The sequence below is a fragment of the Helianthus annuus genome, chromosome 5, assembly GCF_002127325.2.
Source record: "Helianthus annuus cultivar XRQ/B chromosome 5, HanXRQr2.0-SUNRISE, whole genome shotgun sequence".
Taxonomy (NCBI): domain Eukaryota; kingdom Viridiplantae; phylum Streptophyta; class Magnoliopsida; order Asterales; family Asteraceae; genus Helianthus; species Helianthus annuus.
In genome coordinates this window covers 167,828,389-167,856,356 of record NC_035437.2, presented here as the reverse complement: position 1 = coordinate 167,856,356, position 27,968 = coordinate 167,828,389, and the positions used below count along the sequence as shown (strand labels likewise).

The following is a 27,968-nucleotide window of genomic DNA, read 5'->3' as shown; positions in this document are numbered from 1 at the left end:
AGCGCACCCAAACAACCAGCCTGCCTGTACGTTCAAGATGTTTATGGATTGTAAGCCACAGACCTTCAGTGGGACGGAAGGGGCTGTGGGACTATTGAGGTGGTTCGAGAAAGCTGAGTCAGTGTTCGCTATGTGCAATTGTCCCGTGGGGGACCGTGTGAAGTATGCTACAGGCACTTTGGAGGATGGTGCCTTAACCTGGTGGAATGCCCAGGTTCAGCTGCTGGGTATTGATGCAGCAAACGCTACTACTTGGGACGACTTCAAGGAATTAATGAGGGAGGAATACTGTCCTCGTGATGAGATACAGAAGCTAGAGAACGAGTATTACGATCTGAAACTGGTGGGATCTGAGGTTGAGGCATATGTGAAGCGGTCGTATGAGCTGGCTGACTTGTGTCCGAATTTGTCTCGACCTATGTCACGAAGGATCGAGTTATTCATCAAGGGGTTACCTCCACGAGTGAAGGGTTTGGTTACCGCTGCAAACCTCAATAACTTGACCCAGATTGTCCGGTTGACTCACAAGATTATTGATCAGGAGGTGGAAAGCAACTCACTGCCACCGCGTGTTTCTAAAGCTACTACTGCCGCCACCACAGCCACTACTCCTGTCACTGATAGTAAACGCAAGTGGGGTGATATGGACAAGGCGTCCAACTCGGTTCAGCCTCAAAAGAAGACAGATACTGGCAGTACTCGCAGCTTTAGCCAATCATCCTCAGTGAATCAAAATCAGAGACCTTATGTGGGAAAGAAGCCTCAGTGTAGCAAATGTGGGTTTCATCATTATGGGCAGTGTGATCGAGTTTGTCGCAGGTGCGACAAGGTAGGCCATGAGGCCAAGGATTGTAGGGCTCCTCAGCCAAAGCAGCAGCAGCAGCAGACTCAGCCGAATCAGAGACAGCAAGGGCAACAGTCTCAGCAGAACCAGGGAAATCAAAAGGGGTGCTTCCAGTGTGGTGATGAGGGTCATTTTAAGAGGGATTGCCCTCAGCTTAATCAGAATGCTGGCAACAACAACAATACTGGGAGCGGCAACAATGGGAACAATGGTGGGAACGGAGCACGTGGAAGAGTATTTACTATTGGCGCTGGGGGAGACTCGCAATGATGGCAATGTTGAGACCGGTACGTCTTCTTTGAATGATCTTTTTCTGCTTCTGTTTTATTTGACTCTTGTTTCGATTGGAGTTATGTGCCTTAGGGTTCAGTCGTTAGTTAGGACTGACTTCCACCTTTCTTGCAAATAAGCATGTAGTAGAACTAACTGATAGTAAATCGATAGAAGCTTCACATGTTCTTTTTGGTTGTAAACTTGATCTCGTGGGTCAAGTGTTCGACATTGACCTACTTCCCAATACTCTTGTAAGTTTTGACATGGTCGTTGACATGGACTTGGTTATCTATGTATCGAGCAGAAAATTCTCTGCAAAAGAAAATCGTGCGTTCCCTCTCCCCAGTGGGGAATCCTTATCAGTTTAAGATCATCGTAGTGGTGCCGTGTTGGCATTGTCACAGTCGTGAAAGCCCAGAAGTGTCTACGGAAGGGCTACTCTGCTATACTAGCTCTTGTCACTGATTCGCCACTTTAAGAAAGGAAGATAGAGTATCTTCCAGTATTCGTGAATTTTCTGACGTATCTTCTGAAGAGTTACCTGGTTTACTTCCACATCGTTAGGTAGAATTCCAGAATTGACCTTATGCCAATCCTAATTTCCTTCTGGGATACAGCAATCCCTTGGATTCGCGGGATACTATCACAGATTCATCACGGGATTTTCGAAGATTGCGTAGCCTTAACCTCGTTAGCACTGCGGGGAGCGGTGAACTCTTGGGAACCAAATTAGGAGGACGTCTTCTCAGCTTTCTCAGCTTAGGAAAGTGGGGTAGGCGAATCATATGGGCCTCGATATCCTATTCACCTGAGTTTTGATAGGATGCATTGAAACCTGAAGACCATATGTGGGTGACCGGGCCTGAAGGCCCAGATAGCCACGCATGGGAACGAAGTTTGACATGTGGGAAAGTCAAGGTAGGATTTTAGCAACCAGAAACACATATATGGAAATGAGAACCTAGTCACAGATCCAGGATTTGTACTTGAACCCCTTGGGAAGCTGTTAAGCTTAAGAAATAGTGGAAATTCGCGGTGGGAGAACACAAAGATCAGGTGAAGCTCTGTTATCCCCGAATGTTCAACGGTGGGACCAACTTTCGATATCCTTGGCGAATTTCGGGACGAAATTCCCTTTCAAGTTGGGGATGATGTGGCACCCAACTGACCTAGCAATCCTGTTTTTACAATTTGGTTTACGTAGTGCCTGTGCAGTACCTGGATGCTTAGTGATTGCGTGTAATGCTTGATTTTTATTTGTGATTATTATTTGCGTAGTATTACATATAGTTTAATTAGAGTTTTCATCACTTCATTCCTCTGTGCTTACTCGTCAAATTTCGGGACGAAATTTCTTTCAAGTTGGGGATGATGTGACAACCCTAACTTTCAAGGTCAGTATCTATTCGTCACGTTATCTTGTTTCTCGTATTTCTCTTTCATATGTCCTTGTGTTCGTATTATAATAGCCGCTTTAATTGGGCCGCACCTCAATTTTATGAAACCCGTCAACCCATTACTATATCGATTAGTCAATGATCATAGGCCCAATTCTTATGTCTAATACAAGTTGATAAAACCCCTTTAGATGGTTATTCAATTTACTATTACTATAGCCGGTCACTTTGACTATTATTATTATATATGGATTTTTCCTAGCCAAACCTTGCTAATGCCCAACTATCGTGGCAGCCCAAATGTGTGGGCTTAAGCCCACTTCGGAATATAAGAGAACCGACTTCCCCAAGGATTATATATTAATGAATGCCTATTGTACGTATTGATTATAAACACGAAATCAAACAAACCCTACCGCATCATTGGCGACCAGCGACTGAAGAAAACCCCCACCCCCCTTCGAGATTACACTTTGTTCGGCAGTTCTCTGGTTAGTAATTCGATGTTTTGTTAAGTTTTATTGTATGACCTTGTTTGTGTAATCTGGATCGCATACGTGTGAAATCTTGTTTATGGCAGTAGGATTCTTGTTTGTAATGTAAGTAAGATAAAGTAGGTTATAAGTCAAAGATATGGCCGACAATATCAATACTCTGCATGTAAAATTATGAAGTAATTAATGGTCTGACTTGTGCTCAACTTTTCATATGCCTCTTGTTTTAATTGGACCGCCAGGGGATGCGTCAGGGGGGGGGGGTTGGGTTGACTAATACACACATGTTAGGCAATTTGGTATGAGTTAAAGTTGGCTGTTTGATTTGATGTCACCATTTATTGTTGGCCCAATCACCTTGCAATAAAAAAAAAGGTTGTCTAGTGAAAAAGGTTGTTGATTGCTCAAAGTGGCGGTGGCGGTTGCATGTATTAAAAGGAAAGGTCATCTTATTTGGAATTGTTTTAGTGTCAGCTCACTATTTTATTGATATATGAGGTCTGTTCATGTTATATTTGTTATTAAAGTGTCTGCTGAGTTTGAAATTGTTCACGTGAATGTTGGTTTCAAGAAGATAGGCTTATTATTCTATTAAAATATCATATAGTGTTTTGGCAGTTCATTAAAGGGTGATTTGTTATTGTGATAGTAATTGAGATGATGTAAGCCAGTAGGTAATCGGTCCAATGGTAGCATGCCTACTTTAACAAGTGGCGGCCAAGTAACATCAAAACAAACATTAATTAAAACATTATAATATGCATGTGATCTTTTGATGTGTTGATCGTTTAGTGGGCCGAACATTGGTCCAATGGGGTTGTAGATTGTGGCCATGATTAGTCAAGACTCATGTGCTTATAATATTGAGAGGTGGCAGTTCACATGACCATTTTGTTGTCTGACTACTTTTAAAGAAGGTCCAAGGTTAGGCCACGTGAAGTGAGTTTTCCAAAGTTGTTTATCTATAAGGTGTCTTGAGTAATCCAAACACAAATTTCAATAGTGGCAGCTCATTATAAATGATCATTTTCTAGGCACATGTGATTACAGTGATAAGTTTTGGAATCTCGGCCATAAGTGTAATGTAGGCTAGTTGCGAGGTTGTGAGGGTCTTGACCCGACTCGTATAGGTAGCCAACCCAATTGTTAAATGTTACCTTGATAACTGAGAATCTGATATGCAATTCGAGGCGATTATGTGATAGATGCAAACTTTGTGTGAAAAGTAACTTGTGTTGATCAATCTGAATCAACTAATGGGAATAACCAACTCATCTGTTGAATGCTAATATACGTAGTGCACGTGGGATGTGGTCTTGTGTGCGGTTGAACATTTGTTATGTGATATTACGACAAACGTTAGGTCAACGGATTGTATGTTTAAACAGTTACAATGCGTATATGAACGTGTGTCTTCCTTATCTGCTACTTGTGCAATGTGTACGTTAGATACGTGATATGTGTGAATACTATACTGATTGTCTTTGGAAACCACGGTAGGGTTTGGTTGACTGACGGGAACGGGTAACTAGTCTTACCGAGCAAACCTAAGGTGAGTTCATTGCTTTTTCTCAAGCATGGATCCCAGTGAAGGGATAACGGGTAACGTTCCGATGAGGAATGCATGGGTAATGGGATGTTGGTTATTGTACTCAGTTTTCTATCATTGTAAGACCACTACATCTACCGGGTCGTTGCTTGTAGGGCAACGGGGGTTATTAGTTGATAGCGCTATTAGGTTTGGCACCCTCACGACGTTCGAAGAGAACGGGCGTGAACTAATTACCTTAAAACATGACCAATGCTTTGATAGAGGCATTGGGGTTGGCAATCACATATCATCTGGCCATTCGGTAATCGAGTAATAACAACATCGAAACAGCAAACATCATAACAACAAACAACATAACGTCTTGTAAACTGTTTTACTCACATGATCGGTAACACAACTTGGTAAACAAACACAAACCTTGAACTCACCAGCGTAGTCTGACACACTTGTTTACATGCTTGTAGGTAACTATTGAAGGAACTTGGGAGCTTGCTGTCTGATGTTGCTGGAGTGGTTATGGTCATAATAAACAGTTATTTTGATTTGGTTTTGATACATTTACACACTTATACCTTTATGCTTCCGCTCAGTACTTTGGTTTTGGTTTAACTTTTCAAACGATACATTTCTTTCAATTGGGTATTTTAATACATTATAACTTGTGTTTGATATGATTGGTGGCTCTTTGTTGGATCGTTGCACCTCCAATAGGGACATACCCTAGGTGGTAATTTGGGGGTGTGACACTGCCAGTTGTGGTTTGACTTCCGGTATCATAATCAGATGCCAACGCCAACGGGCTAGGCTGGCTCGAGTCAAGTGCAACCTTAAAAACAACCATAAATATTGAAAACTGTTATAACTGGAGCTTCTTGAAGCCATATGGTGGTTTCTACCAAGTCATTTAACACAAAATGGCCACTATACATACATAATAATCCACTATTCCAAAAATAATCACGTATATATATACAATACATAAACAGTTTGTAATTCTTATAAAATTAACCTATAATCTATATACATTATAGGTTTAGACCTCCGCTAACATTCCTTATCACAGGTAACGTATTGTAGGTGAACATCTAGATATATTATCAAAAGAATCACTAAACAAAACACAAAACCACTTGCAGAATGTGTTATGGCTAAATAAATAGTTGAGCCCATATGCGCAGTTTCTGATTAACAAAACACAAAGCCACTTGCAGAATGTGTCATGAATTTGGTCTGATATTACCTGATGAATAAATGTTCTTTGAAGAGGGCTTTTATCATCATTTAACTGCCAAGAAGAATAGAATGCGGTAAATTAGAAAGCAACATGATTTACAAAGAATGACAAACAAAGTGAGTAAAGAACCTTGACAATTGGAATTGTACTTCGATCTTCATGACCTGTATACCATATCAAACAATCAAAAGAACTGCAATTTTCAATTAGTATTCTTTTTATCTAAATATCCTTGTTTCCTTGAAGTTACCATAAACCGATCCTATCTTCTTTTATCAAGGCGAAATAAAACGTTTAGCTCTTTCAGCAAGACCTAACCACGATCAAACAAAAACATGGAATAAATTACGTGGGTATAAAGCTATTAGCCTTGCATGTGGTTGCTCTTATTTCACCATTGATCCACAAACCTGTACCAAAAGTAGTGGTTTAAAGTCTGAATTTTAATAGAAAATTTTTAGTCTTGTTTGCACCCTTTGGTCCATTTGAAGTGATTCGAGTTTGGATTGACACAAATCAATCTTTGGATCAATTATATATGCTCATTAAACTTTAAAGTAAAGAACATCCAATAACCGCTAAAAAACAGTAACATAAGCATGATAAATAATTTTTTTAATACATTTAATACCTGTATAAGAACTTGTCTTTTTTACCCAGTATGCGACCAAGCCATTTGCCTCAGATCGGTCTATTAGACCGCCATGGCAAACAATTAACACTAAATGTAGAACTACCTGCGGAAATAAAAAAAAAACTAAAAACCAAGATGACAAACTCGTTAACAAAACAAATATATAACTATTAACTAAATAGCGAAGGCAAAACATTATAAGCAAGGATATTATTTTAAAATATTATATGTAAAGTTTATATGGTGGGTTGGATTAACTTAATAATAAGTAGGTGTTGCTATTGATAGGGACGGCCCTAAGAATTCGTGTACCCTGTCCGAGCTCGAAAAACTGTGCCCTTAGCCCTTAATGAAATTGGGTATTAAGCTCACTAAAGGTCTAAATCTAATGACAAAAGGGTTAATAACTAATCTAAACCATAAGAATAATTTTGTAAGGGGGCCTATGTTGGTGTTTGTATGGGTGTACCATACTAAAAAATATTTTACATATACATATCGAGCTTTTTTCATAAAAAAAAATGTGCCCCTCGAGACATCGGGCCCTGGCCGGTGGTCCTCCCCTCCCACCCCCAGAGACTAAAAATATGTTCACGCTAAACACGGTCACAAGGCGTGCCAAAGTCGAAAAAACACAAATTCTTTTCCATCACACTATCCCCAAACCAAATAACTAAAAAAATCACCATTTCACATTCACTCGTTCATGTAAATCCTTATCAAGTCATACCTCTAGTTTCATCGAATTCAGTGAAACAAAATGAAATCAAACAAAAACAAAATTGAATTTCTGTAAGTTATCAATTGAAGCAAAATTAGGGCATGAAATGAAACTCTCAATCCATCAATACACTTTATATAAATTAACACCTCATTTCCACATATCAGAAATTCAAATAATCTCATTGTTTGAATACAGAACAGATTAATTGTACAACACATATGAATCAAATATATTCCACTAATTGTGTGTGATTCTCCCACAACAGAACAGATTAATTGCACAATACATCCACGATATCTTCGAAACTTAAATTTACTATGTAACTTCTCGCGATTTGAAGAACTCAACAATAAAAGCAATAGATAATTGATTGTGTATCGAATTCATACGCACAAATGTAATGAAAAATGATTAATCTTGGATAAATTGGCTACGTAATTTAGAAAATAAAATCAACAGGATTTAGGAGTTAGGTATACATACCATCATTCTAAGTTTCAGCAGGTGGAGAAAGCTGATTATTCAGATCTAAAAACGTTTTTCCAACCAGATCTGCACCACCACAGCCCCACGTATTCCTTCATCGATTATGAGTGCCAGTATTCAATTGAAGAAGGTGATGGATTGGAGGATAAGATGAATCGTGAATAAGATGATTGTAGGGTTTCTAAAGAGGTGAAGAGTTGCAGAGAGAAACAATGAAAGAGGTGAAGAGTAAAAGAAAAATATCAACGAAAAAACCTTACCTATTTCCAAAAGGAAAGAAGATTCTAGGAGAAGGAACAGAGCCATCTATGCGCGTGTTTTCTTCTAGGGTTTTAGTTTGAGCGGGATTTTGTAAAGTTAGAAGCTCGAGGGAGGACAGGTGGCAATTAGAGGTTTAAGAACATGCCATGTGGCATAAGTTTATTTTGTTTTATTAGAAGTAGTAGATTAGTTTAGAATCACGTGTATCACACGTTTGGAATAAAATATAACGTAATCTGTAATCTGTAAAGTCGTCAAGATATATGTCTTTAAAAAATGAATTTTACATGACAGTGATATATATTCTATTAATTAAGTTAACTTTTAAAATAGGGGAATTGGCCTGTAATAATCCCACCTAGATCTTATTGGCCATTAATAATCCCACCTCAGAATATTCCCCCCACCAGTCCCACCTTTCACCTATTTTTCCTACAATGGTCCCCCGTTAAAAAAACTTAACGGAGTTAAGCTTTTTCCCAAATTACAAACGGATTTTTTAGGGCTTTTGATCAGAACGATAATACTAGTCCATTCATGTAAAACTTACTTCGAAATGGTACTCCAAGTGACTTGATTTTGGTTGATTGGAAATTGAAACACCCGAATTGAAGCGCCGTTTTCATCGTTTGGAACACCGTTTGGAGGCAAGTTTTACATCAATGGACTCGTATTGTTGTTCTAATCAAAAGCCCTAAAAATATGTTTGTAATTTGGAAAAAACCTTAACTCCGTTAAGTCTTTTTAACAGGGGACCATTGTAGGAAAAATAGGTGAAAGGTGGGACTGGTGGGGGTATATTCTGAGGTGGGATTATTAATGGCCAATAAGGTCTAGGTGAGATTATTACAGGCCAATTATATTTTCTTTTAACTGTGTATTAAATGTTATATGTAAATACTACATTTCAATTCAGATGTATATATTCTGTTAACTATCCTCTTATTACCGTTAAATTAACTGAAATTGCAATTATAGATATATACATATAGGGTAGATTGAGTTAGCCTACAAAGAAATTTTTTACTAAAAAGTGTTAAAAGTCCGTGTAGGCGTTGTGTTTTAAGTTTTAGGCATGATGTTTTGGATTCTTTTGACATAGTATATTTAGAAAAACACCAAACGTACGTAACAATTTCAAACACAATCATATATATTCTAGGCATCAAATTTAAAACGCAATGATTAACTTTCTTCGTATGGTGTTTTAAATTTCATACTCATGACATATTTCATTGTGTTTTAAATTGTTGTATTTGGTGTTTTTTTTATATAATACGATGGTAAAACAATCTAAAACTTCATGGCTAACACTAAAAAACACAATTCCTGCATAGACTTTTCACACGTTGTAAGAAAACGTCCTATCCTTACCTATAAATACATATAAAAAATTAATTTAAAACTTGAACTTTTTAAATACCACCTATTTTTTATTATTTGACATATTAGTTTTTCTATTTACCATTTAAACCACCCAACCATATTATTTGACATATTAGTTTTTTTATTTACCATTTAAACCACCCAACCATATTAAATATTGGAATAAATTTAGAATTCACTCATAAAAGACAATTACTGTCATTAATTATTTTTTTAAATATTTTAACTAACATAATTTTGAACATGGTGATATTTGAAGACTTGAATAGAAGTTTTGAGTTAACTTACATTTTGATCCCGGTGATTTAGTCATTTTAACGGTTTTGCCCCAATAGTTTAAAAATAGTCATTTTCCTTCCTGATTTTTCTAACTTATCGTCATTTTGCTCCCCGCATCTAACTCCATCCAAAAAATCCATTAACTAGAAGGGTATTTTGATAATTTTATAGATAAAAGCAAGGGCATATAAGTCTTTTCACCTAAATAAACCTATAACTTGTTTATTTACATGTATATAAGTAATTCTTTTCTGATTCCCTATCTTTCCAACCACTCTTTCTACTGGCCACCACCATCCACAACCATCCACCACCACCGGCAACTACCACCCGCCGACCACGACTTTTAACTAAACGTTTTAATTGAGTTAGAGTCAGGGAGTAAACTACCGAAATTCCCCTATTTTAATTGAACGGTTTAACTGAGTTAGAGCCAGGGAGCAAACTGACGACAAACTCGAAAGATCAGAGAGGAAAATGACTATTTTTAAACTATTGGAGCAAAACCATTAAAATGACCAAACTACAGGAAGCAAAACAAAAGCTAACTCAGAAGTTTTTAAGGAAAAAAAAGAAGTTTACTTAGAAATTTTTATTAAAAATGTAATTACATCGATTATACAGTGTCCACGCAATACTAATAACTACCATTATTGAAATAAGATATATAAAAATTATAGGTAATGCAAATATATTATTGAAAACTGATAAGTTTTTTGAGAAATTATAATTGATCATAACTAAATTTATATTAATTACCTAAAATGTATATTCTTTAGTATCATTATCTAATATTTATATTAGAGGGTAACGAGAAAACACAAGTTGTGAACGACTATAATCATGTCATGTATCTCCAGTTATTTTTATTTATTAGATGGTATAGATGTAGATATAGATTTAGATTTGAATTAAGCTTTAACATATAAGGCCCCCAACCCAAACTGAACGGATTCAACTTCTCCTTTATCAAATGCTTTTAGAACCAGCTTAAGGATGAATTCCTGAGTAGTCTTTCTTGGTTTCCAACTCAGTGAGTCATAAATAGGGGTTACTGTAACGCTCCGCGTCTTTGTATTTTCTTATTTTAGCAAGTCATGTCGTACTTTCCATTCTCGTTGTATTCTATTTCGTTTCAATTTGTAATCCGAGACTATAAATCATAATGGAAACAAAGTTATTTTAATCATGTTCATGTATTCATGTTAGACTTCAAAATCCACGCTTTTGAACGATATATTATCCAAGATTCTTAATTCTTTATTATGCTTTGACTATTCAGGATTAACATTCTGATTTCCGCGATAACATCTTTCCAAAAGTCTTCCTCTTAGATTTCGAGGACAAAATCTCCTAAAGTAAGGGAGACTGTAATATCCGTAAAAAAAACGGATCCTCGAAACCCGACTTGGAAACCGGATCCTAAGCAAATAAATAAAATAGTGAATTTATCTTTTTTTATTATTTTGTGAAAGCTATAAACACAAAAAAAAAAAAAAAAAAAAACTGTTAGTCTTGGAGTTTATATAAAGAAACAGTTGTTTAAAAAAAAAACAATTTTATAAAATGGATAGAATTTCTGTATAATATTTGGGTTATAAATAAAAGGTTTTAAAAAAAAAGTTATAATGAGCATTAATCATTGCAAGAATTCTAAAAGTCTAGGGGCCCTTTATGCCAAATCAACCAAACTTTATTATAATCAAATAAAACTCCAAACCTGCCGTTTCGTTTCGAATGCCGACGACCGATCCGGATGTTCCGGCAACTCCCTTCGGTTTTGGTTGAACTAATTAAATTCCTTTTAATGATTATGATGAATCACAATCAAATGCTTTTACACCATATAATTGGCACAACAATTCTAAATTTAAGGACACGATAAAACCTAAGCTATCATCTCTATTCTACTCCCTCACACACATATAATCAAGCCCTTACATCCTCCCATTCAAAGAAGAGCAGACCTACAACAGACGTTGCACATAAGCCGGAGAACATAGTCGTCACCGGAGAGACGAGGACGTCACCGAAACCTTGCCGGTACACGAAGAACATAGTCTACAAAATCGCCGCATAATTCTTTTTAATAAAACCAATATATGAGTCCGTTCAGTTAGTGGATAAAACTAATCAAAACCCATAATCAAACGGGTTAGTCCCTGTTTAGCCCAGATCTTGTCTATTTTTTGCCAGTTTTTATGGTCTTTTGTTGTTGTTTAAATTCCTTTTCCTTTATTAAAAACCCATAAAACACTTTTTACACTGCCCGCTCGACCGCCACCCACAACAACCCTCACCAACACCAACCCGAAAAACTCACATCCACCGCCGCGGCCACTGCCACAACGCCAAAACCCCACACCACCAATGTGTGCGTCATTAACACCACCACAAAAACCGTTACCCAAACCCATTACACTGCCAAAAAAGTGGGCCGCACGTGTTGTGAAACAACTAAACCTATTAGCAATATAAAGAGAAGAATAAGAGAATGAGGGAATGTAAATATTATTAGTTGATCTCTATACACCATATAATAGAACTTTACATATAAAATGTTTTGCCCATCCACTACAAACAAATATATATTTTATGTATAATAAATAAACAATCATTGGTTTATCTTACATACAAATATATCTCACTTAACCTTGAATATAAATAATTTTCTTTATCAAGTTCTCAAACACATGATTATTTATTAGTTTCAAATAAGTCATTTTTTTATAATAATTAATATGTGGATCAAGTTCCACATATAAGACACCATGAGATTATACATAAATTATAGTTATATGTGTACTAATCATATTAATGCAAATGTAATCAAATGACATAAATTTTCGACTTTTCATATAACTAAAAGGATACATGATTTTTTTTACTTAAATCAAAAGCTCTTAACTTTAGAACCAAAAGATTTTAATTGTTATACTCAACCAAGTAAAGGCAAAACATATATCATGGATATTAAAATGTCAACGGTACTATAAATCACTCAGTTTTTTTTAATTAAATTAAATATTTGTCACCAATAAGCTAGTATGCTTTGACAACAAACTGAAAAATGACAATCTCCAAATAAAATGTGTCTCTATGCATATACAAGCGTATGTACATATGATAAACTAATAATAATTTCAAATATGATTTATACCAACATTAAAAGCAATGGTGTTTCAACTCCAAAGAAACCATTTTTACAGTTACTATTCATATGTATTTAACCAACCACTTTAATCTAATTTTACTAGCAACCTCACTCAAACAACAAAGCTAAACATGTATATAACCTCCTAAAATCAATAAATCCATTTAAATTAATTAAGTACACAAATTATACATTTTATACTTCATTCCATTGGAGAAATATGTAGGCAATGCAAACTAAACGGTGGTAAATAGATCGTTAACCATATCAAATACATAAGGTAAAACATAGATGTAGTTGCCTCACCGGAGACATACAGGTTTGATCATTGGGCGTTTATGGCACAACAGGGTGGTCAGAACCAAAATAGCAAAAGCAATAAGGAAAAATGTTCTTAAAGATTTGAACATGGTATACATATCACTCTTAAATTCAACCAAAATTAAAGATATTAATTTACTAGTTTAGATCTATATTTAAAAGTAATGCAAAAATATACCATATTATATCTAGAATACACAAACAAATCTAAAAACAACAACCAAGTATGTAAAAATATTTAATTTAAAACTAAAGCAAAATATTTTCCATGAATTCTGTAAATTAAATAAAATTAATAGTTTAATATAGGACCTGATAAAACCACTAAGTAAAACCTTGTAAACTGAATCAAAATTCCTAGATCTCTATTTCAAAAAAAAAAAAAAAACAATTCATAGTTAATTGAAATAATAAATATACATCTCGAAATAACCCAATATCGTATGAATTACAATATGGTTTATGTGTGAGAGAATAACAAATAATGAAATACATTTACCTCATGCAAGATGATCCAACCCTCAAAGCAATTCGTGCTGATAACGTGTTGTGAAACAACGACCTACTAGCGACTAGTATATGAACTAAAGCGCAAATATCAAAGGAACATAGAGAGAAAGATAGAATAGAGAATTGTTATTCATTGAGATATCTATACCATATACAAATGCCATTATATATAGGCATATACATTAATACAAAAGAACTTAAAGATATGGGAGTTATAGGAGTTGTGTATGTGGAAAGTCACCTTATAAATGATGCATTCATAACATATAGGATTGATTTTAAGTTTTAATTACAACTTGGGTCAAGTTCACTACAATTAGGTTTAGAAAACTTTGTTAAGTAAGCAACTTACGGTTAACATTATAAGTTTTTGAGTTAATTGCCATTTTAGTCCCTGTGGTTTGGCCTATTTTGCCAGTATAGTCCAAAGGTTGCATTTTTAACATCTGGATCCAAAAAGGTTTCATCGTTGCCATTTTGGTCTAACTGACTTAACTCCATCCATATATGTTAAAACTGCCAAGGGCATTTTTGTCATTTCATTATTCCTTTTATTAACCCTTTTTTCTTATTTCTTTTCCCTCTCTCATTTGGCGCCCTTTTCACCCTGTATATAACCAAATCCATAGAAACCCTAAAATCCTAATTAAGTTGAGCAAAGGAAACCATCTCTCCTCCCTACCTTCAATCTTCAACAATGGTGCAATGTCCATGTGGTGCCCATACTGTAATTCGAACCTCGTGGACCTCTTTGAACACCGGCAGACGTTTTTATTGTTGCAATAGACAGGTATTTGGGTTTCTTTCATCATCTTCATAATCAGCTGCGATTTGTTCATATTTTTGTCATTTTTTGTTAACAGGGGGAATGGGATGTGGATTCGTTGCTTGGGCTGAGGCTGAGTTGTGTCAAAGATGTGCAGGAATCATAAGAGGGCAGTTGAACTCCATCCGCAGGCTTGAAGAAGAGAACAGGAGATTGAAGTGGCTATTGTGTGTTACTTGGGGTTTATTGATGTTGTACTATGTGTGTAGTTAAATGATGCATATTTAGGTTATTTCGAGTGTTTGTAGTTCATGAATAAGAGAACAGGAGATTGAAGTGGCTATTGTATGAATGTTGTAAGATTTTTGGTTTAGTTAATGGAACTATGTTAATGGTGTTATATGAATGATATTTGAATGATTCTTGATGGTATGAATGTTGTAAGATTGTTGATGGTGTTAATGGTATGAATGATGTAAATTTGCCGATAGTTTTTATCGTACAAAGCGGCCATTACAAACCTGCATTATATTGAACTATGTTAATGGTATGAATGATGTAAATTTGCCGATAGATTGTATCGTACAAAGCGGCCATTACAAACATACATTATATTGAAGTAAACTGCCAAAATACAAACTGGCCATTAAAAGAAACTGACCCATTACAAACCTGCATTATATTGAAGTAAACTGCAGCCATTACAAACCTGAACTAAACTGCTAAAATACATAAGTAAACAATTAAATCAGTTACATAAGTAAACAATTAAATCAGATACATACCTTCTGCCTATCACTTATAAAGGTGAAATATGAGTTGGGATCCAGCCCTAGATCATCTCCCAAGCACATCAAAAACCATGTCCATGAAGCTTTAGATTCTGACTCAACCAATGCATAGGCTACTGGGTAGATGCCATTGTTTGCATCTATACCAATTGCAGTTAAGACTTGCCCTGGATAAGGCCCCTTCATGAAACATCCATCTAGACCCAACAAATTTCTACCAGCTATCTGAAATCCCCTTTTTAAACCAGCTAAACAAATGTATATCCTTTTAAACTGCCTTGTTGGAGAATGTGGATTAGGCTCCTTCTCAACCTCAATTTTTATTGTTGTACCAGGATTAGCCCTAGGCAATTCTTCACAGTAATCTCTAAGCATTGTATATTGAACATTATAATCACCTTGAACTCTCTTTGTTGCCTGAGACCTAGCCCTAAACATCTGCATTACAGTAACTTCTACCTGGAACTTCTTTTGTATCATATCTTGTAAGGATTTGAGTGGAATAGTAGGATTAATCCGAATAGTACCTTCTATCTCCCTAGCCAACCAACCGACTGTGCAGAGCCTAACATCCCTTGTGTTTAAACATATGTGCTCTTTCAAGAAGGTTTTAACTACCCAAGAGCCGACACTCTTGCTCTTTGATATGTGCAGCAGCCAAGGACATGTAGGGTTTATATCCCTTTTCTAGGTTTAGGTTTAACTTTAAGCCCACTTGCACTTTTTGCTGAATTTACAGATGTACCCCCAGCATTTAATGAACTTCCAGATATACCCCCAGCATTTAATTTACTTCCAGATATACCCCCAACTGTCACATCTTCAACTTCCAGCCCTTTTGCTTTTGTTTTACCCCTAATGTTTGTTACATCTTCAGCAACAGCCCCATCTTTTGCCTCTGTTTCAGCCCTGACCAGTTTAGGATTGAAGCCCTTACAAACTACACGAAACCTAGATGTATCATTTCTTACTATCATCAGTTGCCTCCTACTTTCCACTGCATGTTTTTTAAGTAACCTTTTGATTTGTTCCTTATTACTAAAGGTTTGACCAAGATAAAAAGGACAACCATCAGTTCTTTTGGTTTTTTATGCTTCCTCCTATGAGCCCTCATGCTCTTTTGCATCTTTGTGTCATTCTCATCATCACTCAAGCTATCAAATTCTTCTAAGTCAATCTCAACATCCATGTTTATATCATCTCCAATATCTAAGTCTGCCCCATCATCACTTAAATCAAAATCTACAGCAGCCCTAAAATCATCCATATCAACATCATACTCCTCAACAATGTTATCAACATCCATAATATAGTCTGAGTCTTCATCAGATACATAATTACCCTCAGCTACTTTGGCCTTTCCTTTAGAAACCTCATCTACTTTGGCCTTTCCTTTAGAAACCTCATCTACTTTGCCCTTTCCTTTAAAAACCTCATCTATATCACTACTATCACCCTGCTCATAGTCACCTGCCTTAGGTTCAAAATTGCTATCATCTGATCCATCACTACCACTATTTTCTGATCCATCACTACCACTATTTTCAGATCCATCACTACTTACAATCTCTTCAACAATGTGCTCCCCATCAGCAGCACTACTGCCATCCACATCATCTACATTTTCATTGATATCATGCTCATCATGCTCTACATGGTTTCTTAACTGCAAACCTTCATAATCAGGTCTAATATGTTCTACAAACACATCTATCAGTTTAGTAGTTCTAGATAGCTTTAAAAGATCAAGAATATAGCCATCATTTAACAGTGGTCTTAGCCCAAAATCCAGATCCTCTCCTGGCAATTTATACATAAATCTCATATCATCCTCCTCTCTATACCCAATATTGTCACACCCCGATTTCCACACATTTCACCGGTGGGCCCGATGGGGGATTACCGTGACGTAGTTGGCGACAATATAGTCAAACCACACAATATTTAAATGCACAGCGGAAGCATAAAGATAGATTATATTTCAACCATTGAATGTAATATCCAAGTATCACAAGTAGTCGAAATAAATACACAGGGGATCAAAATAAAATAGAAATATTGTTCAACAGTTAGTGGCATCCCAAGCTTGCGAGACTCTAACGATGCTAAGGAGTGGCCAGCCTATTTCGTGTAGAACCTGCATTTAATCTTTTTGGGGAAAATACGTCAGTTTACACTGGTAAATACATTCAACTGACACTTTTGTAAAAGGTTTAATAAAATTGATTTGAATGCACAAGGCACAAACTCTTTATAACTTGGGATAATTTATCAATCAAATCTTGTAAAAGAATTACATGTTCACTATGCGTTCAGTCGCCCGGGTCGTGCCGGGTTTAAGGTTAATAGACACGCCACATAGCATAAAGCAGTGGCGGGAAAACCAACGGTTACACCTTTATAATTATGGACACATTGTCGGGTGTACGCCTACACCCGCGTGTCAAGGTCGTGGCCATTTCGTAAAATGATGCCAAGGATATCCGGGACATGGTCATTAAGCTCCCAAAGGCATAAAGCCAACAAAACCAATTTTTAAACGGGTCACATTGATAATACCCAACTACTAATGAGTTAGGGTCAATTGCCTGACCAAGCGGTATTTTATATACCGTAACCCAAGCCCGTATAACGGAAAATAAGTTAAAAGAATTTATCTGAGCAAGTAATAACCTCAATCAAACAAATGCAAGTATCTTTTACTGGTCTCCTATTCTAGAACAAAGGTTTATAACAACCTATTAGAATCCTAACGGGTCTTTAATTTAGCCTTAGCTTAGACCGGTCAGTTTCAAAGGATAATTACGGTTTAATCGCGTGAAAGGCGAAAACCGGGAATGGAATGTGATTTGGACCCAACAAGTTTGAAGACTTGTTTTATATGGATAATATAAACACACTCTGGATTTTGAGGTAAAAAATGATAAGGTTTGACCCGTTTCGGCTAGTTTATGTAAACTAGTTACATAAACCGAACCGTGCGCGTAAAAAGGCGTAACGGGTTACCGTAAGTGTCCTACACAGGTTTCCTAAGTTAATATGCTCTAAAAAGGTTGTGGTATCAGTAGGATACCTTCCCATATGCCCATAATGAGTTTAATTCCAATATACGCCCCGTAGGGGTATTTCGGTCATTTTAAAGCTTATAAAAGAGGTTTTCGAGTTCTACAGGAAATCTGAGTTTCCCGAACAGGTTATAAAGTTCAAAATACTTTATTTATTATTTAAAATCAGTAGCAACTAGATTCGGGTCAAAATACCATGTAGAACTCAAGTTATGTCCGAAAAGGGTATATTCGGTATTTACCGAATCAATGCCATAACCGCAGGTTATGAGCAGGTTAAAATAATTAAAAATCTTTAAAAATCTCAAAATATTATTTTACATCAGTGTGTAAAAGGTTTGGTGTCGAAATTTGGGTTTAGATAGGTTTTATGCTAATTGCGCCGTTTAATTACTAAAGTTTTCGTAATTGCGCTATTTAGCATAACTCCTATTCTAGACCTCGAATTGACATGAAATTTTAGGAACATGCTTAGAAATCAGTAACTAAGGTTATTGCCCTTTCACATGTCCAAAATTCTCGTTTTAAAGTAAAAAGGGCGTTATGGTCAACTTTTGAGCTTTTAACGGAAATGTGCAAAAGACTCGGACAAACAACGAACCGGTCACAGAGGGTTATATCCTCATGTAACCTGGTCCTAAGAGAGTCCTAAGGCATATCTAAGTCATACCATAACGGGTCAGAACTGAAGTCAAAGCAAAAGTCAAAGTTTTGCGACTTTCGGTTCCGAACCGGGTCAAAACAGTAAATGGTCGGATCCATCAAGCTTAGACTAGTTAATATACTTATTATCATGTTATATGAGTGTTAAAACAGGTTACACGCCATCTACATTACTGATTATGCATAAAATCGAAAGTTAGCATTCTGTTGACTTTTACTAAGCAACTTTGACCCGACATTTAGACTAGTTAGAGTGGGAATCAGAGGGTGCCCTTTTAAGGGTTTAAAGCCCACATAATTACCAACATATAACTACCTTTGATTCGGCTAATCACTGGACCATTTGTGATTAACCTTTAAGTCAACCGTTAGTTACGACGGATTGACTTTTAAGCTAAATCTAAGTAAAAACTTAACCAAGAAAGGTGGAGCACACTTACAAGAGTCCTATGCACGACCAGGGATGATTAGTGAGAGTTCTTGAGCTCCAGAAGTGATCAAGAAAGCAGTTTGAGGTGTGAAGAACATTGATGCACATCATGGCCTTTTATAGTAGTTTAGGATGCATAAGATCATCACAACAAGGCCTACAAATGTTCTTGGATGATCAACAACTGTCCCTGAGTGCTAGGGGACGTTTAGGGGGCGCCCATGCTCTCAATAATGGCTCTAAGGTTGGTTAAAACACTCAACAGTGCTTCTGTCCGACTTTTCTGCATCTGGGGCATTGACGCAGCCCGCGTAAAAGATCAGTCTACTTTTACGCGGCCCGCCTGAATCCTATTGTCAGAGCCCATATCTTTCCTGTCCTCGCGGCCCGCGTTAAATCCCTTGTTACTTTTACGCGGCCCGCCTGAGACCTGTTTTTCAAGATTTTCAAATCTTTATAATTATTGCACTGGCTTTTGGCGTTTCGAACGGGTAACTTTGCACTTTGGGCCTCGTTTAATTACGTACAAGGGCCCCGTGACTTTTACCCACGCCGTTAAGTCCCCGGTTAGTTTACAACTACCCGAAAAGTCCTAACTTTCAATGTTGACGCTTTTAACCCCTCGCATACGAATTTGATCATAACTTTCTCGTTTTAAAACGGAACTTCGCGAAATTTATATCGTATATTCTAGTGAGCGTAATTTGCTGTTACAAAGCCTCGGGTTTGTTAAAGGGTCACTCAGAGGTATAACTTAAACATGTTGACACATTTAACCCCTGTAGTTTGTAATCTCTCACTTTCTTCCACATTTCGTTCCGTACGATCCATGATTTATTCGTTTGAAGGTACGAGCATCATTTAGGGTTACTGTACAGTATATTTATCCCTTGTTGACATTTTAAGCCCTCGAATTCACATACTTTCAATGTTTGTCAACTTTAGTCCTTTATTTAGTATTTAATACCACGTGTAAACTTATGACACGTGTCAATACATTACTGGACGCAAAATGTCGAGGTGTTACATCCTCACCCCCTTAAAAGAAATCTCGACCTCGAGATTTATTGAAATAAATGAGGGTACTTTTCTTGCATCGTGGATTCGACTTCCCACGTGTACTCGGGACCTCTACGGGCATCCCATTTTACCTTCACAATCGGTATATACTTCCTGCGAAGTTTCTTAACCAGTCGATCCTCGATCGACACAGGTTTTTCAACGAACTTTAAGCTCTCATCGATGTGTACATCTGTATGCGGTATAACTAGTGATTCATCAGCGAAACACTTCTTCAAATTACAGATGTGGAACACATTGTGGATACCACTGAGCTCTTCCGGTAAGTTTAACTTATAGGCAACCGATCCGACACGTTCGATTATCTCGAAGGGTCCAATGTATCTCGGGCTTAACTTGCCTTTCTTACCGAATCGCATCACCCCCTTCCAGGGTGATACCTTAAGCAATACTATGTCGCCTACTTCGAAATTGAAAGGCTTACGCTTCAAATCTGCGTAGCTTTTCTGCCTATCTCGGGCAGCTTTCAATCGATCGCGAATTTGGACAATCTTGTCCGTTGTTTCGAATATTATATCGGGTCCTGTCATCTGGACATCTCCAACTTCTGCCCAACAAACGGGCGTTCTACACTTTCTACCATATAAGGCTTCAAAAGGTGCAGCCTTAATGCTTGTATGGTAGCTGTTGTTATAGGAGAACTCGACCAATGGTAGGTGGTTATCCCAACTACCACCTAAGTCGATCGCACATGCACGAAGCATGTCTTCCAACGTTTGGATTGTACGCTCACTCTGTCCATCTGTCTGCGGGTGGTAAGCCGTACTGAAGTTCAAACGTGTGCCCAAAGATTGTAGGAAACTTTTCCAAAAGTGTGATGTGTACCTGGTATCTCTATCAGAGATAATAGACACAGGCACGCCATGAAGGGCTACAATCTTATCTACAAACAACTGGGCTAACATATCGGAGCTATGAGTCTCCTTTATGGGTAGGAAATGTGCTGACTTAGACAGTCTATCAACTATTACCCATATTGTATCGTTTCCCTTCTTTGTCTTTGGTAACTTGGTGATGAAATCCATCGTCACCATTTCCCACTTCCACTCGGGAAGTTCTGGCTGTTGTAGCAAGCCCGACGGCTTTTGATGCTCGGCTTTTACTTGCGCACAAGTCAAGCACTTCGCTACATAGGTGGCTATAGACTTTTTCAAACCTATCCACCAAAAGTTTGCCTTCAAATCCTGGTACATTTTATCAGCTCCAGGATGAACGGAATATCGGGAACTGTGGGCTTCCTGAAGGATAACGTCCCGAAGACCTCCATAAACAGGAACCCAGATCCTTCCATTTAATCTCACAATTCCGTCTTTGCCATAGGATAACTGTTCTTCAGTTACTCCTAGCTTTTCGTTAGGATAGTTAGCTCCTGACACAGCTTCTTTCTGTGCAGCTAACAATCTTTCATTCAGACTGTTCTTGATTTCAATGCTCTTGGCATTGATCCTTATTGGTTTCACTCTTTCTTTCCTGCTCAAGGCATCTGCGACTACGTTGGCGTTGCCTGGATGGTATCTTATTTCACAGTCATAATCGTTCAGAGTTTCCATCCAACGTCGCTGCCTCATATTCAAATCTTTCTGATTGAACAGGTGTTGGAGGCTTTTGTGATCAGAATAGATCACAAACTTAATACCATACAAATAGTGCCTCCATAGCTTTAGTGCAAATACAACGGCACCCAACTCCAAGTCATGGGTGGTGTAATTCTTTTCATGCACTTTTAATTGTCGTGAAGCATAGGCAATCACCTTGCCCCTCTGCATAAGCACACAACCCATCCCGGTGTGCGATGCATCACAATATACTACAAATTCTTCCATTCCGTCTGGCAATGTCAACACAGGTGCATTGCTCAGCTTTTGCTTAAGAATATCAAAAGCTTCTTGCTGCTTAGGTCCCCAATTAAACTTTATATTCTTTCTAGTTAAAGAGGTTAGGGGTGCAGCAATCCTTGAGAAGTTTTCGATGAAGCGTCTGTAGTATCCTGCTAGACCTAGGAAACTGCGAATCTCCGTAGGCATCTTTGGCTCCTGCCAATTCATGACGGCTTCAACCTTGGCAGGATCCACTTGGATACCACGCTCGCTGACTACATGTCCAAGGAATTGGACTTCTCGTAGCCAAAATTCACATTTAGAGAATTTGGCATAAAGCTTTTCTTGACGAAGCAGTTTAAGAATGCATCGAAGATGCTTCTCGTGGTCAGCTTGACTTTTTGAGTATATGAGGATATCATCGATGAAGACAATGACAAATTTATCCAAATAAGGTTTGCAAACGCGATTCATGAGATCCATGAATGCGGCAGGTGCATTAGTGAGCCCAAAAGGCATCACTAGAAACTCGAAGTGACCATAACGAGTTCTAAATGCAGTCTTGTGCATATCTTCATCCTTGACCTTCAATTGATGGTAGCCTGACCTTAGATCAATCTTGGAAAAGTAGCTTGCTCCTTGCAACTGATCGAACAGATCGTCGATCCTGGGCAAAGGATACTTATTCTTGATTGTAACTTTATTAAGCTCACGGTAATCGATGCATAGGCGCATCGAACCATCTTTCTTTTTAACAAACAAGATTGGTGCTCCCCAAGGAGACGAACTAGGTCTAACAAAACCTTTGGCTAGCAGATCATCTTAACTGCGTTCTCAATTCTTTCATTTCCGTGGGTGCCAATCTATAAGGTGCTCTTGCGATAGGCGTTGCGCCTGGAATGATGTCGATACTGAATTCCACTTGCCTATCCGGTGGCAAACCAGGCAGTTCTTTCGGGAAAACTTCAGGATAGTCAGAGATGACTGGGATGTCTTCAATCTTGGGTTTCTCCTCACCAATAGTCACCTGTGCCATATATATGACACATCCCTTCTTCAGACATCTGGATGCCTTTAGCATAGACACTTGCGCAGGCAATCCATGCCGAGTATCTCCCTGAATGGTAAGTGGTTCTCCAGACGGAGTCTTGATTACCACTTGTTTCTTATTGCACACGATCTGGGCTTGGTTATGCGATAACCAATCCATACCCAACACTATGTCGAAACCAGCTAGTTTAAAGGGTAACAGGGATAAAGGAAATGAATGGTTCCTAATGGATATGACACATCCATCTAACACGGTTGAGACTGTTTCCATAGTCCCATCAGCTAACTCTACCTCAAAATTCACATTCAAGGCTTTAACAGGCAATTATAATAACTCACAGAACTTACTGTCCACAAAGGACTTATCTGCTCCGAAATCAAACAATACTCTTGCGAATACATCATTACTGAGAAACGTACCGGTTATGACGTTGTCGTTCTGGATAGCCTCTTGAACATTCATCTGAAAGACCCTGGCATTGGTCTTTTTCCCTTCTTCAGACTTCTTCACTATCTTTGGGCAGTTAGTCTTGATGTGCCCTTTTTCATTGCAACTATAACAAGTTGCATCTTTGAGTTTCTTGCACTCAAGTGTCCTATGTTCAGAGGACTTGCAAATCCCACATGCTTTCGGCTGGGATTTCTGCTCAAACCTGCACCTTCCGAAATGGTGCTTCTGGCAAACCTTGCACTTGGGCTTATCGCCCGACTGTCGGTCATTCTTCTTGGTCTCTGATCCTTTCTTGTGGTCACGATTCCCCCGATACTTCTTGCTTGACCTACGAGAATCATCATCTTCACGTTTCCTCTTTTCAGTGTCAGCATTTCTCAGAGATCTATGTCTCACTGCATCCAGTGTGAGAGACAGAGATATATCTGCCACGGATCTAAATGTAGCAGGCCTAGAAGCCTTCACGCTAACTTTTATCTCGGGGGCCAAACCCCCAATGAAACGTGCGATCCGTTTGGGTTCCGGGGTCACAAGGTACGGAACCAATCTTGACAGGGTGTTGAAACTTGTGAGATAAGCCTGGCAATCCAGGTTCTTCATGACCAGTGATAGGAAATCAGACTCTATCTTCTCAACCTCATGCTGAGGGCAGTAGTTTTCCTTGATGAGAGCAATAAATTGCTCCCATGTCATGCTATACAAAGCAACCTTCCCTGAGGCTTGAACCAAAGATCTCCACCATGCTAGGGCTTCGCCCTTAAACGACTGGGATACAAACTTCACCACATCCCTCTCAGCACAACCACTAATGTCCACAACTGTGTCCATTTCGTCTAGCCAAGTCATACAATCCACCGCGCCTTTTTCCCCAGTAAAATCTTAGGGTTTGCAGGAAACGAAATACTTATACGTGCAACCCTTGGCGCGAGGTGCATAATCGAACACTGTATTCTTAGGACGGACACTATTCTCATTGGATGAGTGTCAATCGTCATCCTTCTTAGGTTTAGACAGGGTCGAGGGTGGTTTGATGTGAGATTCAGGATGGGTTCTTGACTTAGAGTGTGGTGCAGATCGGGTCCTGCTTCGAGACTCGCTATATTCTTCGTACTGCCGATCTAAGGCCGTCTTAACAGCGTCGTCCACCAAAGCTTTTCATTCAACGCCCGTTATATTAATTTGGGCGTTATCATTGTCATTTTCCTTCGGATGACTATTATCTCCATCTGGGGCAGCCATTGTAATCTTGATCTGCTACAGAAGAAAATGACAAAATTTTATTTAGGAGTTTATTATGGAATTGTCTTTTATGGCAATTCATTAACCATGGTAAACATAGACCATATTTGGTTAATTTGTTAGTCACTTTTATTTAGGATCCGAATACAACTTATCCTATTTACAAACAATATTCTTAGTGGCACAAAAGCCTAGTCACAAGGACGTTTTATATTATCAGCCAGGATTTCAGAGAATCAAGGCATGAAGGTTTGAACATAGTTCTTTTTACCTTCTCTGACAGGGAGTCATAGACTACAACTGTCTCTTGTCTTATATGACAATAAGTATGGCCCGTAGGCATTACATCACTAATGGATGTTTGATAAGTGATCATCTTAATTGATGATTTAAACACATGATTTATAAATCATTAATTTAGGTTTTTGGAATCCCTTGAAGGATTCTTTATATAGGAATGACACGTGTGATTTTAACGAATCACGTCTGCCAAGAATGTTAACATGTTTACAGAGGTTAACAGGAATCTGAATCTTTTAAATCAGGTCTTACCTTCTTGGTCGGGTCTTATAATGACACCATGCTAGGTTTCACCATTAAGATTCTTTATTTAGGCAGATTTATTTAAAAGGAATGTTTTTTTGATTTATTTATTTCATATAATTATGCATATTATGATAGAGATGAAATTTATAAACTTAACATTCCAATACATATAAAAAGATTACATACTGCCCTAAACGGGACTTTGAAATAGACAAAACACCTACGCAGAGGTTTTACAGAAAACAAGTCCTCGCAGGGACCAAATACAAGGATAGATGTCCACATAAGGACGAAAGATAAGTCCACGCAGGGACTAAAACAAATAAATGTCCACACAGGGACTTGATTGAAATAGGAAATACAATAGAACATATAAAGACTAATGATCTCGTTTCTTCTTCCCCTTTATCAGGTTAGCTAAGCCCTTGAGGAATCCACGATTGTTCTTACGTTCTTGCTCAAAGTCTCGTTCTACCCTATTTAAATGGTGGAGGATTTCTTCCTGCTCCGGTGGGGAAAAATGTGGCTGCTGCGACGGTTGCTGAACCGGAGGTCTCGCAGGTGCTGGATACCCATGAGCTGCGTATCCTAATCCCCAAGGATTCCCATAAGGTCCTTCGGGATGGAGGGCGTTGTAATTGGCCGCTACCACGTATGGGTCGGCATCTGCATAATTATAGTGAGTGTGAGTCGGCAACTCAAACGGGTTATACGCTGTGGAACCGGCGTATGTAGGTATTGGGTTATCGTAGCCGAATGGTGGCGGAGGTGGTGCAACTGGTGCAGAATTCACCTCTGCAGGGTGGTTCGAAGGTTCACCCATTTGTGGTTCTTCAGGCAGTGGCGGAAAATGACTTGCACTCGAGTGGCGAGGGGTGCTAAAGTGAAATTCCCCTCCTCGTGTGGACATCCGCACGCCTGATCTCCTATGCCTTGGCGGATCTGGAAGTGCTTGATGAACTGGTGGCGGTGGAGGCGGTGGCGTAACTGCCACAAAACGCGAATCCTCAGAGAGATCCTGCTGCTGCTGGTGGTGGTGAGGTGAAGAATGGTGAGAGGGTGTAAAGTACCACTCGCACTGGTTAAACCTCGCCTGAAAACTGTCTGGACCTTGATAGGGTGTTCCGTGGAAGGATGACCCATCAGAGATCTCGATTGGATGGTTGGGAGTACCTCTTGCAGGCTCGACGGGATCTGTGTCCTCGTCCATATCCATCACGTTGTCTTCGGAAAAGTGATCTTCTGGTCCTAAAGGGTTATAACCTATTGGTTCCTGAATATAGTTTGCCGGGTTGAATCGGCCCTGAAAGACAGGAGTAGGGTCACCAAAAGAACGGTGTGAAGCGGAACGCTGGAGAGGTATAAATGAAGGTTGAGGGTTATCGGGTTCATTTTCTGAGTTCGGTCCAAAAGAATGACGGTATGAAGGCGTCGAACTATGTGAGGTAGACCGTCTAGCGGGCTCAAAGAGGTTCCTTCTATGCCTCTGAGGTTCCTCACTCCTTGTGCTGGAAGGAGCTCGCATGTTTGAAGGTCCGAACTCGTGATCATTGTGGGTAGTGATCGGCCCTTTGCCTCTTCCTCCTCTTCTAATTGCTGGTGGCATATTTCCTGCTTTCACAGTTTTAAATCAACAATATACAACAAAGGACAATTAAAGAAACAATTCGAGATTGTCCTAGGTTCTTGTCTAGACTCGATTATGTGCAATTGTGTCATTGAGATTAAACACAAAAGACTAGTGTTTAATTCACTCAATGTTGGCTCTGATACCAACCTGTCACGCCCCGATTTCCACACATTTCACCGGTGGGCCCGGTGGGGGATTACCGTGACGTAGTTGGCAACAATATAGTCAAACCACACAATATGTAAATGCACAGCGGAAGCATAAAGATAGATTATATTTCAACCATTGAATGTAATATCCAAGTATCACAAGTAGTCGAAATAAATCCACAGGGGATCAAAATAAAATAGAAATATTGTTCAACAGATAGTGGCATCCCAAGCTTGCGAGACTCTAACGATGCTAAGGAGTGGCCAGCCTATTTCGTGTAGAACCTGCATTTAATCTTTTTGGGGAAAATACGTCAGTTTACACTGGTAAATACATTCAACTGACACTTTTGTAAAAGGTTTAATAAAATTGATTTGAATGCACAAGGCATAAACTCTTTATAACTTGGGATAATTTATCAATCAAATCTTATAAAATAATTACATGTTCACTATGCGTTCAGTCGCCCGGGTCGTGCCGGGTTTAAGGTTAATAGACACGCCACATAGCATAAAGCTGTGGCGGGAAAACCAACGGTTACACCTTTATAATTATGGAAACATTGTCGGGTGTACGCCTACACCCGCGTGTCAAGATCGTGGCCATTTCGTAAAATGATGCCAAGGATATCCGGGACATGGTCATTAAGCTCCCAAAGGCATAAAGCCAACAAAACCAATTTTTAAACGGGTCACATTGATAATACCCAACTACTAATGACTTAGGGTCAATTGCCCGACC

The 27,968-nt window shown here is 38.4% G+C and overlaps 1 protein-coding gene and 1 long non-coding RNA gene across 3 annotated transcripts; both read right to left on the bottom strand.

Moving 5' to 3' along the window:
* Window positions 1-5,401: 5,401 nt before the first annotated feature.
* Window positions 5,402-7,966, bottom strand: LOC118492397. 2 transcript variants are annotated; one of them, XR_004893566.1, is made up of 5 exons: window positions 7,636-7,966; window positions 6,426-6,531; window positions 6,045-6,107; window positions 5,924-5,958; window positions 5,402-5,845 (listed from the first exon to the last, which is right to left on the bottom strand). It is a non-coding gene; the product is annotated as an uncharacterized LOC118492397 (long non-coding RNA). The 2 variants fall into 2 exon arrangements; XR_004893565.1 differs by having other exon boundaries at window positions 5,924-6,107.
* Window positions 7,967-15,780: 7,814 nt separating this feature from the next.
* LOC110943836 lies at window positions 15,781-16,922 on the bottom strand. The gene is made up of 2 exons (XM_022185567.1): window positions 16,124-16,922; window positions 15,781-16,046 (listed from the first exon to the last, which is right to left on the bottom strand). Exons 1-2 carry the CDS (start codon window positions 16,920-16,922, stop codon window positions 15,781-15,783), a joined length of 1,065 nt encoding a protein of 354 aa, XP_022041259.1.
* Window positions 16,923-27,968: the final 11,046 nt, after the last annotated feature.

Excerpts from the sequence above, each read along its gene's own strand:
- LOC110943836 (XM_022185567.1), bottom strand. The coding sequence starts at position 16,922 with ATGTATAAATTGCCAGGAGAGGATCTGGATTTTGGGCTAAGACCACTG. Across the intron at positions 16,047-16,123 it reads AATAAGGAACAAATCAAAAG|TTTGTAAGGGCTTCAATCCT; the intron begins GTTACTTAAAAA and ends GGTTTCGTGTAG.